Below are 17,280 nucleotides of genomic sequence, written 5' to 3'. Positions count from 1 at the left end.
CTGCCTGTCATGGCTGTGAGACTGATGACTTTGAATACAGCCCAGGAGTCTACAGCCATGCTGAAGACCCACCCACACATGATGAACTTGGACTTCATCAGAACCGAGCCAATGCCAACCACATGGTCCATCAAGGAAATTAAGATGTCCACAAAACGTGACCTGGAACAATTCCATATAACGTTATACCAATATAAAAAATGAAAAAAAAAAAAAAAAAAAAAAAGCTGAAAAACTGCAGAAGAGCTGCTAGAAAAATCTACAGTAAAAAATAAGCACTTTCTATATAAATATCTCTCTGTATTTACTATACCCAAGTTGATCTCTCTTTTATTACATTTCTATACAAAACTGGTATTGGCTCAGTTCTCAAATAAAGCTCTCACCTCCACGCAATTTGCATCCAAACTTTCTGCCATCAAGACTTAAGATGATTAACTTGCATTTCATTTCCATGACTGTGGCAGCACTTAATCATCAACAAAGTCTCTAGTTATATGTATTTATATAGATATACATGTATATATACACACATACATACATACACATGACAAATACTGTTGAAGATTTCCTTTCTTCCAGTGTTTGTAGTGACAGTCATCCTAGAAGGTGAAGGCATACACCACTCCCACAACCACAATATTTCCAATTGTTGCTATTATTGCAATCCATAACAAAATGGCATCATTTGAAGAACGGGATGTCTCTTCTGGTGGATTCTGCATGGAAGAAGCTGCATGGACGTTGGCTGATGAGTTAAACAGGGAGTACTCTGTACTAAAGTCCTCGTTGGGTGAGTCCATAAAGGCTCCTCCCATAACAGGAAGCTGTGAAGAAAAACATGGCAGAATCAGACTGAAAGCTAGTATCTGCTTTTGCATTGTCTCCAAGACACTATTAAAGAATAACCATTAGCTAACTTGCAAAATTACTGAGATTTCATGTACATGGTGCTAACCTGTCAGGAATATCACAAACTATAATATTTCTCCAATTTCTGTTGGAATCAATATTATTGATGAAAACCTGCATATAATACATGCAATATACAGAAGAGCTGGCATGCAGGCTTCAAGTCAGCCTAAGTAATCATATGCATTTAGCAGAGATACCCATATACACAAAGCACTCACATACCAGAATTTGAGTTGATAGCAACAGGATTGTTTTGTGACTACCAGCAAAGGTATGGTGTCACTGCAAGACATTGCACAAGCACAGCAAGGATCTGATGCAGAGAATTTGTTCTCTTATGTATCACTCAGAAGCAAACTCCTGGTTTATGTAGAGATCATGTAAAAAGTTCTTACTGTAAAAGATGTGGAGTGTACTCAGTGCACTAACTTCACTTGTAAAACACACCAGTGCAACAATCCAGGATTTATAAATCGATACAAGGGAAAACTTCAAAATGGATTTTGAAAGGCTCCATCACAATAACTTCATTCTAGATCACAAAACCTATTCTTCAGGGTTCAAGAACTATTTTACTTCTACATAGTGGTATAAAATATCCTTCTGCAAATGAATGGATTCCTCATTCAGACAAGAGAAGGATATCTACTGCAGTACAAAGACCATGTACAACTAAAAAAGGTTCACACAAAAGCTCTTTGCTTCCATCCTTGTCCCTTGTATGTTTCAGATTGCAGAGCTGTAACAGTCTCCCCTGACTCACTCAGTGCAGGCTCCTAGTCTCATGTAAGTAGAGGACAATGTTTCAGAAAAAGCTGCAGAACATCTCTTTCACATATCTATAAATGCTCAGGACACACGTTTCTGAATCTCCTGTAAAAAACCACGAGCAGTGGTTTCCACACTGCTGCTGTCGTCCTCCAACCTTTAGACACAATCTCCTATTTTACACCCTATTCTTAAATGCCTTTGGGGTTTTGGTATTATTTTTCACCTTTCTCAACAGGGCTCTCTTCTACTCTAACTTCAGCTCTACTGCTGAATGTACCACACCTGTGAATAACAGAGGAACAAGCCTTGCCTTCATTCAGCCATACCACAGAATGCTGCTATACCTTCAGCCCTAAACTGCCCTGTCAAATACTCACTGGGCTGAAAAGTCATCTCTTTTAGCACCCTGCATCACATTTTGATTGTCTCAGTAACCTCTCCCTTTGGAACCAAACAAACCCATTCCGACTGTGTGCAGCTGTGCTATGGAGGTGCTGAAATGGACAGCATGTGAGGATAAACCATCTCTCCTCTCTACACTGGCTGTAATCTATAGATAACACCAAAGACTTTGAAAAGTCTGAGAATGAAGTAATTTTTTTTGCTTGCCATGCATAATGTTTTAGAGAGACATAAAAGACAGGCTCCTTTTTAAAGCTGACTGCTGAACAAATTTCATCTGTACTAGAAAATATCATGTCACATTCAAAATTAAACAGAGAATGATGAAAGACCACAGTGGATATGTCAGGCTACCTAATCCACATTAAATGAAATTATCTTTGATATCAGATATGATTAGACAAATGCAGTTTACAAGAAACCAAGCAGGAAATTGCAAAAGCAAAGTCTGTTATGTTCTCCCTGCATCAAAGATTTTTGCTGGCAATTTCAACACAGTGTGGTTTAAAAGAGAGCAAAAGCTTCCATTTCAAAAGCCTAGCTTGATCTTTTGAATCCAATTCCACTGGCCTTTTTTATGTCTTGGGATTTGATAAGGAAAGCATTTCTCAGTTTTATCAAAATTTCTTTTTATGCAGAGATTGCCATAAAAGGCAGCTCTGACTTCAAACAGAAGTGTGTTTATGCAGCAATGATGCCATGAAACAGCTACAGAGACTCTAATTAAAGATCTCTGCTTCAAGTGACAAGAATACATTTGCCATACTGGCAGCAAAATGCTCAAGCAGAGGTGCTTGCCTCCTTAGCAAATCACTCTAAGGCTATCAGCATCTAGGACAGTCAGTTCTGCAAAATCTTTCAACTGAATCATCCCAAGTATAGAGGTACACACACATATGCATGTGCCCAATATGGTGGGAGGTCATAAGCACTGTTCTGGTGCTATCTGATTGATACCTGGGTTTTGGGCCACACATTCTGTGCTCTCAATGAGTTATTTGAAATGACAAGCTTCCACCCTGTTAGTTCCCTGCTGCTGTCACAAAGGCAGGAAGCATCCGTGTAGCAGCACAGCTACCCAGCACGCTGTAAATTATGTCAAATCTGAATCTCCTTGTACTGTCTAAGGCTCAAACAAGCTGTCTGCACCATCTGAGGGGAGCACATGGTGAAACAGCTCATCTGAATCTCTGAAAGACTTGAGGTGACCTGGTGGTAAAGCACTGACATTCAGCACCTGGCACAGGCTCTTTCTGTAAGACTGACTTCCAGTTTTTCTGTTTGTAGGTCAGTAGCACTTCACCACAGATATGGAAATAAACCTTCCTGCCAATTTCCCATTTGCAAAAATCATCTCTTGCTAAATGTGCATTCCCCCTTCTCACTGCTCCAGCAGCCTCACATGAGGAATGACCATATGGTGTCCGAGAGAAAGGCCATCTCCCTTAGGTGTTAGCTCCAACAGTGGCCATAAATAGATGCTTAGGAGAGTAACAGCACAACAGGAGAAACATATCTGATGCTATCCCTTAATAACTCACAGCCTTTGACTGTTTTCAGCTTAGGAAGTTCATAAGCCAGACACTATTGCTATGGATTTAATAACTTGCAAAGAATTTTGCTACCATGAACTTGTCTAGACTCTATCTGAGCTCATCTGAAGTTGAGCATCCTTCTCAATCTGGTCTCTTGGTGCCACTTAACAGTCAGGGTTGCTCAGTGATTAGAGTAATGTAAATCATCCTTGGGAGATATGCCATCTCTCCATGGGAGAGAGGGATGATTAGTATCAATGGCAATCTGTCTTTTTGGTAGATTAAATTCAGTGAAATGAATCTCATCCCCAGTCTCGATGTCTTCATTCTCTCATAAGATACAGTATCTTCCCTCTGTAGTCTTATTTGAGATTTTACTTATTTGAGACCTCCAGACCTGACACTAATGGGAGTTGTGAAGTGCTTGTGATTAACAGTAGACCAAGGACAGAAACCTGCAATGCTCTCTGTGACTGCTCTATTTTTCTGCCTGTGCCTCTGCAAAGCAAATATGCCAGTTTACATCATCCAAAACCTTCACCCATGTTACAGCCATTACAGTGACCTGCAGTCTGTTTAGCCCACGAGGGTATTCAGGCAAGGCTGCCACCCTCCCCAAGAGCACTGGATGAGGAGGCCAGGGCAAAGGGTTAACTGGGAAACAGACAGTGAGGGACAGGACAGGAGCAGGCGAGGGGTAACGCTGTTTGGAAACGAAACACTGTTTGGAAATGAAACTCCTTTCCTAGAGACTGTGTTGACATTGTTAAGTAGCACCAATAGTACATCGCTTGCTAAATGGCTTCTGGGACTGGCAAAGAAAGAATTGAAATCATTAAATAGCAACAGGCAGAAAACCAAACAGCAAAATGTCAAGTGGTAATGAGAACACCCACTGTGCCGAATACCTCCCACTGGCATGCTCTGGGGTCACGAGGAGAGCAGACCCTTGAACAGTTCTGTAATGCACTTTCTAGTTAGCAGAAAAATCCTATTTTATAACCAAAGTGATCCACAGGAATGAAAACCAGCATGTCAGGTACCAGTCACTGATACTGTAAGTATGACAGCATTCTTAAGCAGCATCATATAAAATCCACCCCCTTAGCAATAACATAGCTCCATTTCTTTGAGAATCAGGTGTCTGACATTTTTTCGTAGTCAGCTAGACAATTGTGACATTTGGGTGCTGCTACCTTGTTGGGAACCCAAGTTTAGCATAGATATTTGAAAGCATAGCTGAATCTTCTAATGAGAAACTAAGAAACCTCAGCAGCAGCTTTCACAGCTCTGCTGTATCCTTGCTCTGGTCTACCCAAGCATCACTCCAGGAGTGGGATGCTAACAGATGAAATATCACCACAGCTCAGGTGTTTTGTAAAATCCATGTTGCTACTTCAGAATGTCTAACTTTCCAGTGTTTCTTTTTTGTTAAATTTTAGATATTTTTACAAGATGGTATGATTTGAATACATAAAGTGAAATTATTATTTCCTTCTGCCCTGGTAGCATATGATCACTGCAGTACATATTTGTGTCTGAAAACATTCCACCTGCAGTCATCAATTAATCTAACACAGTTGCCAAAGGCAGTAGCAATGTATGGGTTCGCAAATTCACCACAACAACATCTTAATTCTTAAGCTCTTTTTAAATGAATGTTTTTTTACTAAAGAGATACCCCACATGACCAGTATTCTGCCCACAGTAATTCTCTTGTGTCTCACAGAAAAATGCATATATAGTCTTCTTATCTAAAGCATGCACTGTAAATGAAGATGTCCTATTGGCTATTAATTATTTACAGGTAATATGTGGAGAACCAAGTTCTTCTGTTCACTGTTTGCCGGAATATCACCCTACTGTTTAGAATGAAGACTGGGTGCACAGTGACAATCAGGACTTGTTCTATGTTCACTGCAAGTGGATTCTTTTGAACACGTTAAACCCACACAAAAATTAACCACCACCTACGGCAATCCTCTTTAATTTAATTAAATATGTCTAATTCTGAAGAGGAGGATCCATGAAAATGTTTTATGCAGTTAGTTTCAATTTCTCATTTTAATTGATTTAGATTCCTGCTCCACCCTGAAATCACAGTCTTAGGTTGACATGCTTAGAAGAAACAGCTGCTTATTTTCAAAATATAGTTGTCAAAATGTTCACCCTACCAGTGGCAATGGAAAATTTTTACATGAGGCATCAGGATTTCACCTGTTATTGTAATCTTGTTAAAATCTTTCCATTTTCATCTGCTTTTCTTCCAGTCCATTCTATTCCTAGGACCTGTGCATTACTTCCTCCACTGCTTTCTGATCCATGCTAGGCTAGATACAAAGTCTTTGTCCTTTTAGATGATAGCACTGTTCTAAGTCGTTCCATACCAGCAGTATCTCAGATGTTAGAGGTTTGAGTCTTGCTGTTGAATCACACACTAAGAGCTGCCTTGATCAACAGATGTCTAGATGTTTAGGAAGGAACAACCCAAGGTGTCCCAAGATGCTGCAGCAGACACTTTGAGTTTGCTTCTGGCTGTAGAAACTGGTTTCCCTTAACTGAGGTATTCCCACAAGGAACTGAGCTCAGCTAGGTCAGCTAGCCCTAAGCTACTGCTTTTATGAGCACAGATCCTGTGCAGGCTGCAGCACCTCTCTGGAAAGTTCCCCTGCTGAATCAGCTGCAAAAAGCAGTGGAGACAACTGGTGTGAAGATAAGTGAAATTTTCACTCTCATATTTCTGCATAGGTAGCATCCAAGATATCCTAATGATAAACATGCTGTGATTCCACTCCTGCAATTTACATCTGCCTAGTGCCTTGTTGAAATAGCCTTTTTATTTCAAAGAACCCTACTGCTTTTAAACTATTATTCTCGACCAACTGCTGTTGGATTTCATCTTCCAAGTGCATAAGACTGAGAACAAATAAAAGCCTTTTTAATAATAAAGCTGACAGTAGCTGACAAGTCTCAAAAGGATACAGAGAAGTTTTTCATACCACCCCTGGTCCCAAAAGTTCCTTCTCTCTCCAGCCAATGCCAGCAATGATGCATCAAGGAAAAGAGCAAGTTTTGTCAGCATTGAACAGGAATTCAAATTCCTATGAAGAAGCCACAACTCTAAGTCACACATAATTTATATTGTGAATCTGTATACATTAAATTGGAGGGAATGGTGAATATAATGAAAGAGTGCAGGGCAGCGAAGGAGACTGCTTTAAACTATCTGAATGTCAGTGGAACAACTAAAAAAAGCAGCACTACCTGACCTTCTATATCTAATCCAACTGATGTCAATGTCCTATTGTGGACACCACAGTGGGGGAGAAGATGTCTGGGCCCCATGTACAGTTACAACTTTCATGCTTCCAGGAGAATGTGAACATAAAAGAAAAATATTAACAGGGACCCAGAAAGGCAAGCATTTATCAAAATGGAGAACCTCAGTGGGAGGGTATAAAACTGACCATCAATGTTATCATCAGTAGGAGCTATTAAAATCTGTTTACAAATTCCCAAAATGGAAAAACAGAGAACACTTCACACCATGTGTAGTCATACTGGGAAACTCGGGGAGAACAGGAATTCCTTTAGAGATAAGAGCAATTTGCAGAGCTGGAACAGTTTAATGCAGAACATCATTTTGGAAGAGCTTCAAACAACAAGCCTCTGCATTTAAACTCTACTAATACGTGAAAAGAAAGAGGTACTGATTATCTCACTTACTGCTTCCAAAATTTTTGGCATTGGTGACTTCAAACCCAAGCTACAGGATTTAACTGGACTCAATTGTCTCCTGTTTTGATCCAGGCTGGCAATTTCTTTCTGGTGTCAAGTTTCTCCATTACAAAAACCACCCTGAATTAAGTAATCAAGCAAGCAACCAACCAACCAAAAAAAAAAAAAAAAATCTTGGGGGGAGAAAAGGAACAGTACCTTTGCATAATGTTTTGATGTCCCCAGCAACAGCTTTTCTCTAAGGACAGAAGGCTGTATCATTGACAGGAAGCAAGCACATGGCTGCACAGCATCAGTGGCAGTTTCAGTTCTTATGCAGAGAGTAAGTGGCTTTCCATGTTCCAGAGGGTAAAGACGAAAACAAGAGTAACACAAGCTGATGGTAATGGCACTTTGTATCTGCTGAGAAAAAGGCATTCCCACCATAAACAGAAAGCCACATTATGGGGTGTAAATGGAAAACCAAAGAGCAGAACTCAAGAAAAAATGTATTGAAAAATAATTGAACAAATCCTAATCCCATTTCTCAAAGTGAAAAAGGGCTGCTTAGATCCTTCCTCGACTGTAATCCTTGCAGCCCTGTTCATCTCTGAGAAAATGGTGATGCCTCATTATCAATTTGGTGATGTGGCCAAGATTCTGGGAAGCAAAGAAAGAGACTGAGCTTCATATTATTTCGATTTTCCTTCTGCTCCCTCACCCTTAGCCTAACAAGATGCTTAGGCTATTCTCCAGGGGGGTGTGGGGGGATGTGTGGAGAGATGGGAATTGGCAGCCATTCACAAAAAGGGAAGCAATGACAATTTCAACAATTTCAAAAGTAGAACTACTTTGAGATGAAAAATTGTTTAAACTATTAGACTTCAGGCATGGGCAAAGGTAACAATTTTGTAATTTGCTGTATCCTTCGGTATTTCGTAATCAGGATGCTTTTCATAAACACTAAAAATAATTTTAAGTGGCAGGTGTTAGGAGCTGGAGCTAGGAGGATGCAGCATTTTGGACATCATCTCATTCCTCTAGAAGAAAAAAATAACTGTACAGTAATTCCTCTATGTTGCATATGCTGACCACTGCTCAAACCAAACCCCAGGAGCAATAAAAAAATCCTGCATGTTCCTCCAATCCCTGCTACACAGCCCATGAAAAATTAATTGGCTGAGATTTAACTAAGCCATGCTAACAGGCTTAGCTCTATTTCATCAGAGAAATTACTTACTATTCCATGTAGACTCAAAAGCTTTCAAACCTTCCAAACTATAAATCTCATGTATCTTATGTTACATGGTGATGGCTGTACTGCAAAGACAAGCTGGGATACATTTATCTATTGAGAGAAGTAATTACTACCACTGCAGCTCTGCTGTACCTAATGATGTGATATAAATTCCTCATTTTCAGCATCTTTGGGGTAGCCACCTTGAACCTATCTTCAAATATGATAAGAGTTAGGTCACTATAATAATGCAAACACACTGGGAAGAATATTATTTTATGATGACTTCCAGAGATTAATTCTCTCATGGGAAATATTTGCAGGCATCCAATAAAAAGCCTCAGAATGGAAATTAAAACAATTTAAGAGAATCAACTTATTCCATAAATATTATTTCCCTTAAGCCTATATATTCTATCAGTCTCTGAAAAAACAGCAGAGAGAGAGAAAACTGGTAATGATGTGTGCAATATTATTTTGGCTACGCAGCATTTTTATCCAACATTTTTTCATATTTATCTTTTTCTTTCCCTTTCATTCTCATGTTACATTACATCTTCACAAACAAAAGAGTGGGGAGGGCTGAGGTACGCTGAGATAATGTTTGAGGTATCTCTCTAATGCCTTATGTAAGGCTATTTTTGTAAACATTTTTGCTTGTGTACTTGGCACCTAGTTCAGGACACACAACAAGGCTGAGAGGCAACAAAAACAAGGTATTCCAGTTGAGATGGATAAAAAATGGAGAAAAATCTGACACAATGCTAGTCCTCTTCATGTCTGGAGATGCTAACGGTAGCAGCCAGCATAAAGAACAAGCAAAATAGAGAGCTGCTTCCAGGAAGAAAGGAGGACTGCCAAATGCCCCTGCTGCATACACTTCATTTGATGGAATACCAACATGTGTCAGGCTGGCATCCATCATGATCCCATCAGGCACATCAGCCTCAGCATATGGCTTGAGCAACCTACAGACTACACATTCCTCTCAACTCATCTGTAAGTAGCATTTTATAACTAAAGAGGAACAATTTGCTTAAAAATTAATCCTATTCCCTTCCCTTTTTGTCTCATGAGTGAGCCAATCGCATATTACACAAGATTATAAAAATTGGAAGGTGAAATAATGTTGATGACTTCCTAATTTCTAGTATTTGAAGAGCAGTATTCACTGGCCTAAGAGAAGTTCCATCCAACATTAACTACTTGTTGAATATCATGAAGAAATAAAAGCTCAGTCACATGTCAGTCTTGAGTGCTTAGGAACTCACTGCCACCAAGCAAATATTTCAATCATCTTCTAGGATTTACTGTTCCTACAGCAGAGCCTGAAGACGAGAAGCAACATGCATTTGTCTTCCCCTTTGGCGCGAGATCAGCAGGCATGACATGAACAGAACTCACAATGACTTAAAACAAGCCTGGCTCACTTTGCTTTGAAGCAAAAGAGAAGCATCCATATGGGACATTTCACTGTCTCTTTGTGGGGGCAGAAACCTTCATCTGTGTGAGAACAGCCAGCATCAGAGCCAAATATTCCATATGTTCTTACAAACCCAGATACTCGCAACCCAGGTTTTGCTTGTGTACTAGGACCATCAAGGGATGATTAAGTGTGGCTGAACTAGACAGCAGCTGATGACAGCTTTATCACGCCAAACAAACACAGAACAGCCAAGCCATCTGTGTTTGTGCTCTTATGTTTGAGATTGTTCAAACAGTTCAGAGCACATTACAGAAAAATATAATAAATTTTGCATTGATTCTCTCTAGATAAGCTTGTCTATATATGTATAGGCAAAATAGCACTCCTTAGTTCCTGACACACATAGGATGGGTACAAATCAATGTTTAATTTATTATACTTCTATTTGTAATTCAATACTTGTGCTTTGAACTCTTGGGGCTGCTCAGGATAATTAAAGCGGTAGATATGTAACAGTTTTCCTCAGGAAGTAATGTTTTCCTACCCAAAAGTGATTTCTGTAAAAGCTTGTTCTTTTGTTATGGAAGGCTGAGCAGGCAACAAAGAAAATAAAGTCAAAATGTATTGTATTTGCATTTTCTTCTCATTTCACTCAGTGGAATATGAATTATGGAATCACTGCTGGTCTGGAGAACTGAAACAGTTGAGAGAGAAGTGATTTGGTATTCTCACATGCCTGATGGAAGATGCAAGTTCACACTCCCCTGGTGTCGTAGGATCTCAGGATGTTTGGAGAAATGTTTTGAAAATACATAAACAGAAGAGAGATGTTATTGTCCCTGGACAGCTCTTCCTGAGTATGCTGCAGTTTAGGTACTGAAGAAATACCCACACCAGAAGAGTGCACCAGTTGAAAATCTTTCAGGTAAAAGGTTTTTAAAAGTAATCAGGAAATGGGCTGGCTCCAAGGTCAGGAGGGCTTCCTCCACAGCCTGAGAGCCAGAGTAAATGCACAGACTCCTCTGCAAGCTGAAGGTCAGAGCCTTCTGAACTTCAGAGGGTCAAAGCAGCAAAGCAGCGACAGGATACCTTGGTGCTTTAAGAGACAGGTTCACACTGAAGCAAGATACATACACCCACGCAACTTTAGACATTTACACAAGCAATTTTGTGTAAAATTTCACCTGCAGACGCAATTTTAAAATAGCCCATCTGGCCAAAAGCAGTCTAAGACTGAGAATAATTATCAGCTATGGGAACACAAAAAGTAAGGTGAAGTATCAAGCAAGTGAACTGCACCAAAATCCAAAACTCTTGCTTTTTTAAACCCTTAGTACAAGACCTACAAAAACAGTTGGGGACAACAAAAATAAAGCCTGGCAGAAGCACCACACTCTCAGCCCCAGGAGATGTGCACATGCATGGCAGTGCAGTTCCCAGCCCTTGGCTGGGTTCTTCAGTCCAATCTTATATATTCAGATAATGAACTCCCTGATCTAGATTGCAATACTCTTACCCATGCTGAGGTTTTATTTATGATCCCTCTGAACTCAGCTTAATTAAAATATCACAATCTCCTTTTATCAAGGCAGCAATTGAGTGTACCATAAAAAGATTAAATGATGGAGGAGACAAAAATTGGAGCATCCACATAGATTTTCACCAAGGAGCCACTGGCTCTCAGACAGATGCAGCTCAGTTAACAACAGAGTTTGGTATCCCTGCATCATTCAGTGCAGCCTTAGAGCTTAATGCAGCACCTAATAAGGGAGACTTTTTAAAGAAAAGTAACAGGCAAAGGAAATTTCATTGGACATAGCCCTATAACACTCTGAAGGTTTCTGCACTCTGGGGAGAAAGAGGGCTCTCCCTCACCCAGTGGCCTGACAGGAACCCATCTGCCATAGAGGGACCTTCCCCAGCCACAGGAAACCTGAATTGCAGCTCAAGCCTTTTTCAAGCTGAGCATCACTCATCAAAAATCCAGCACAGAAATATTAAAAAGCAGTATGGAAGCAGTTCAGTAAAACAGTGCAAATATGTAGTACTTGCAAAAATGGAAGCGTTCCTCTCATCTTTAATCATTTCTGTTTTGAAATGCTGGATTGAAGATCTTAATTTCAAAAATATCTCCAAGAGACTTGTGCATCCCACACCACCATTCTATGTCTTGCATTAATAAATCCATAACACAATGAGGCACTGAGAGCTCAGGAAGAAAATTCACAAAGAAAAATTATTACAATGGATGCCACAAGAAATAATTAAAGCCATCAGCAAAAAAAAAAAAAAAACCCACAGAGAGGGCTTAATTCCACCTGGTTTTCCCCCTCAGAGATGCCTCTTCAAAAATATTCTCAAAATCACCATCCAGTCAAAAGGAGGTAAATTTAGGGATTTAAATTGGACATGAAGAGATCCCTTGGGAAGACAGCTATTGCTCTCCATTGGCAATATATGGGAAGGTAAATAGCTAATCCTTAAGGCAGTGCACACAGCGCTTATTTGAAAATCTGTACAAAACCTCAAAAATTTATCTCATTCGGTGCTGGAATAGGAACTTTTACCTACTCCTATTTAAGGGCATTTCCTTACTTATTTCCTACTCATTTGAATTTTCAGAGTTGTGGTACAGTTGAAACATACATCTAAAATTAACTACACAGACCCATTTTAAATGTAACTAAATCAATAAACTAGTAGTAAAAGGAATAGAAGAGAAAAATGAAAGTATATTTCAAAAGTAATTCTACTTTTTTTTTTAAAGCAGTTCTGCATTTAGCAACGTCCTGCAAGTCATGAGTGTAATATGAGTGACTGTACTTGGAAAGCATAGTCAGATGGATAAAGACACATTAGGTGTATTTATTTTTAACATATAGGTGACCATAATAAACAGATGACCACATTCACTCAAGATCAAATGAAATCAAGTTAGAAAGTTCAAAACATTTGAAAAAGCCAAAGTTTTCTATGTATTTGTTGCTAGGGCTGAACTCAAGACAAGCTTTTACAGAGTTTTTCCAAGGCCTGAGTAAGATCTTTGCAACATGGATGCTGCTTTGAGTGTTTTCTTCTTAACACTTGATTCAATACCTGATCAATTGTCCCTTGAAAATAAACTGGAAACCCTGCTGTGAGACACTTCCTGACTACGAAGGCTACATCATTGATCCCTGCATTATATCCTACCAAGTACCACTTACTAAGTTAAGACATTACATATTTATTGTCAAGTGTATAGAATTAATTACAGAATAGAACCACATTTAATCCATCCGTTGCTCAAAGAGCATCAAGGAAATATAACTGATAAAATGCAACACATCAGTGCAAGATGTCCAGAGTCAGAACAACCTGAAACCAGAAAGTATTCCCCTTGGAAAGAACCTGAACATATTCAAGAAAGTAGAGTTTCGTTATCCTGAAGGGAATCTGAACAAACCTGTTAGATCCAGCCTGTAATACAAAACACACTTATATGAAACACACATACAATGACAAAATTCAGCAAAGTCAAGCCCCTCAGAAGGACCTCAAGAAATGTCCCTGTGATCCCTAAGAAGGACTTGGTCCTAGTAAATAAAAGAGCAAATGCAGCATGGTTAAACTTTAATTATATTTGGCTCCCTCAAAACAGATGCTCCCAGACAGATTTCTGTTTCACCCACTAATGACTGTCATACACAATCATGTCACTGATTTCAGAGGGCTGCAGGGTTTGCACGCTTGCAGGCAAAACCAACGAGACACAGCTAAAGAATATTCACAAAATCCAACACCCTGCTTCATCCAACAGGGATATTCAGCCACTGCAACAGAGGTAAGAGGACCAGACTGTGCCATGCTTTTTCAGGAAGGGTTGTCTGTTAGAACCTCTGCCTGCAAGAGCAGTGGCCCTCCTGACTGTGTTTGGGAGGCAGCAGTGTGCTGCTCCTGCTCACCCTCTGGTCTGGGCTCCTGGATCATCACATACTGGCAAAAGGATAACACAGTAGTGATACGAAAAAACAAACACAGGTAGGCAGGGGGTCAGAAGGAAGATGTGCATCACAAATATCTGCAGGGGAAGGCAAGCTGTTGGGAAGTCATATATGCCTTGGGTATTTCCCGTTGTCCCAGAGCAAACCTCCTCCCAAGAAATCTGTTTTTCTGATTACTTCAGATATGACCCCCATAAGATTTAGAGTGGGCCTTGGTCAACTTCAGCTTTCTGTTGCAAGATCTACAAAGAATGTGATGGGAAATGGAAGCACTCATTCCCAGTTTGAGGCTGTGTCTCTCAAACTTGGGTCTTACCAGCGCAGACGAGAACCCATTAAAGCGGAGTTCGAGTGTGGAGCTTGAGTCTGGTGCTATGCAGCACTGCTGTTCTGGAGCTCATTTCACTCATTTTTATTAAAATCAGCTTGATTTTCTTGTAGATTAAAATGGTGAAGTAAGAGGAAACAGAAACAAACACTTCTGTCCCACTCCTTCTGTTATGGGGGTGGACAGAGCCCTAGTGCGACTACACACCAATTCCTATATACACATTAGGGTCACCATTGGGTTTAAACACGTTCTTCAAATACCAGGTAGAGATCAGATCCCACCTGTGTATCCCAGCTCTGCCCACAGCAGCACTTCTTCTCCCACAAGGCACTAAATTACTCCAGCACTGAGGTAACAAAACCAGTGCCACCATCTCCAAGGTGAAAGCAGAGCCTGGATTGTGCAGAAGAGTAAGCTTCCACCTCTCACCTTCCATCATAACCCATTTCCTTCTGTAATCCTGTTGTGCAGGCACCATCTGTTTCCCCAAAGGGAAGGTGCTTGCTCTTTGAGGAATGTAGTAAAACGGAGGTTTTGAGAACACCACAAGTACCCCTTGTACATGCTCTCTGTAAATCTCACCAATACCCATCCTTTCTATTTCAAGCTTCTTAGAGTTGTACCATAAAAAAAGAAAACAAGAAGTAAAATTAACAATTCATCAAATTCTTGATGATCTGATGGAGAAAAAGAAGAAATAAAATTTCTAGAAAGCATTAGAGCGCACAACTCATTACTGAGGAAATATCATTGGGTCACTCTGGCCTTTAGAATAAACCATTACCTTTCAGTAAAAAGTATAGCCCATATTGTACTGAGAAAACCCTTATCTATTACTTGGAACCAAGCCCTGGCTGCCAATTGATTGTGACCTATGAAGGCTCCAAAAAAGATGGACTCTGAGCCACAATCTGTTCACATGCAGAGAAACATCAGCAAAAATAGCCAGTCAGGATTTGTGTCACAACAAGATCTGTGTTACAAATCTGATTATTTGCACAATGAAGGAGGAAGAAAAAGTGGAACTAATTTTCCTTATGGACATTAATTTTCCCCTTTCATTCATATTTAAAGTTCCTTCTTGCCTTATCTTGTCTGCTTTGATTGTAACCTCTTCAGGGCTTTCTGCACATTTGCAGTGTCCACCACAGGATCAGCTAATGAGTCTTTAAAACACTGCTAGGGTTCATCTCACTTCCAATTTCAAAACTGCCTTAATCCTTAATGGACTAGTGATATTCTGATGTGAATTTTTAATCATTCTCATGTACAGCTTGTTTTACTAATCCTAATGAACCAATGGCTTCACAACACTGAACAAACTCAAAATACAGCAAGCAATTCTCCTGATGGAAGAATAAAAGTAAAGTCAAAGGCTGATTTTGAACACTTTACCAAGAGGCTAAAATACAGGGGCATGCTCATTCTTCTTTTCAGAAAACACAGTGGCTTTGGTCAAAGGCTTCTTGGCATTCTGGGGCTGAAAAGTGCACAACTGACCCCTGCTGATCTCTTGTTATGACAGCAGAAAAGAAAAAAAAAATGCAGCATTGGCATCTGCCAACTGTACTTGGCCATCCACAGACAGATCAAGATGAACCAATATGAGATGACAGCCTTAAAATATGTATATGATCCATATTATTTTCATCTTAGGCCTTCATTTAAACCTGAAATTTAGATGATGACATGCTTCTTTCCTTTGCAGAAACACAGACATGAAAAGTTTGACATGGTAAGTTTGACATTAGATATTTTGCACGTGAAAAGTTTGACATTAGCAGAGTGAATTATAGGGATATTGATGTACTCTGATTTCTCAAAAGGTTACTGTGATCTTTTGTTGATTAAGAGTCATGATGTCACTAAGATAAATGCTTCAGTTGCTATTAACAACATCTCCCAGTGACACATCAAACATTTTTAAACAAAGTCCTGGACAACATAAGGAAAGGTTACTTCTCATGTCAAAGAATGAAGTCTGTGACCTTAATGATTTTGCTTTGCATTACAGTAGAAATGTAAATGCTTAATTTAAGCAACACTGATGCACTATTCTTCACAGTTCAGAAATCCAGCATTAAAAGGCATATGTAAGAAAGCTTTTTCCAGGTGATAGCCTTTACATCTGCTGGCCACCTTGTTCTTTCAAGTGAAAAAGATATGAAGGAAAAGAAACTACCAGGGAGACTAAATGTATTTTTAATAAAAAATGAACTGCTATTTTATATCATGATTTCAGATGATTATATCATGACACAAAATGATGAATGGTAGAATCATGATGAATCTGCCTCATTTTCCCATAAAGATACTGAAAGTGAAAAGAAATTATTCTAAACCAGACAACTGCTAACTGGACCCAAACCACTCTTAGCCCATCTGACATAAAATACAGAGGCGCTGCCTTCAAGGTGATAACCCCCTCTTTCTAGACATCCTCATTCATACCCCACACATGAGCTTTTTCTACCCTCTCCAAAGACATGGAAGCAGCATAGAATTAAATTCTTGTCTTCAGAACTCATGCATTTCTTGAAATGATACAAGACAACCTCATCTTTTACACAGCCAACCACAAACTCCTTCTGGGTAACTCGAACTTGTTGCTCAAAGGACTTGGTTAAAAAGATGGAATGAGGGGGTGCAGGAAAGCTACAACCAATTATCATTTGATCATGGAAGGCCTGGAAAGGGGAAAATACATTTTCAGTTCACCTTGACATATGCTTATAAAGACACAATTTCAGTGACAGGGTGAAAAATCTAACCAGATTAACCTGAAATGGACTATGCAAATGGAGTCCTTGTAATGCAGTGATGCATGAAAACTGGATCTGAATGTGTGCTTTGGAAATCCAGATCTGAAAGCAGATGCATGTGTGATGGCACAAGAATGTTTTTATCTCAATTACTAAAAATGCTGCACTGAGGGAAGAGGAGGGGCATGCTGGCAGACAGCT

General features: G+C 39.6%; 1 protein-coding gene across 1 annotated transcript in view; it reads right to left on the bottom strand.

Annotated features, from left to right (window-relative positions):
* Positions 1-225: 225 nt before the first annotated feature.
* The window catches only part of CUNH14orf132 (chromosome unknown C14orf132 homolog), a 33,045-nt gene continuing 15,990 nt past the window's right edge, over positions 226-17,280 (bottom strand). The window contains exon 2 of the mRNA XM_041400667.1: positions 226-827. Coding sequence (XP_041256601.1) covers positions 603-827 — 225 coding nt within the window. The 3' untranslated portion in view covers positions 226-602. The remainder of the gene's footprint in view (positions 828-17,280) is intronic.

This window comes from Onychostruthus taczanowskii, unplaced genomic scaffold, assembly GCF_017590055.1.
Source record: "Onychostruthus taczanowskii isolate IOZ18803 unplaced genomic scaffold, ASM1759005v1 scaffold1, whole genome shotgun sequence".
Taxonomy (NCBI): Eukaryota; Metazoa; Chordata; class Aves; order Passeriformes; family Passeridae; genus Onychostruthus; species Onychostruthus taczanowskii.
This window is presented reverse-complemented; position numbering and strand designations above follow the sequence as displayed.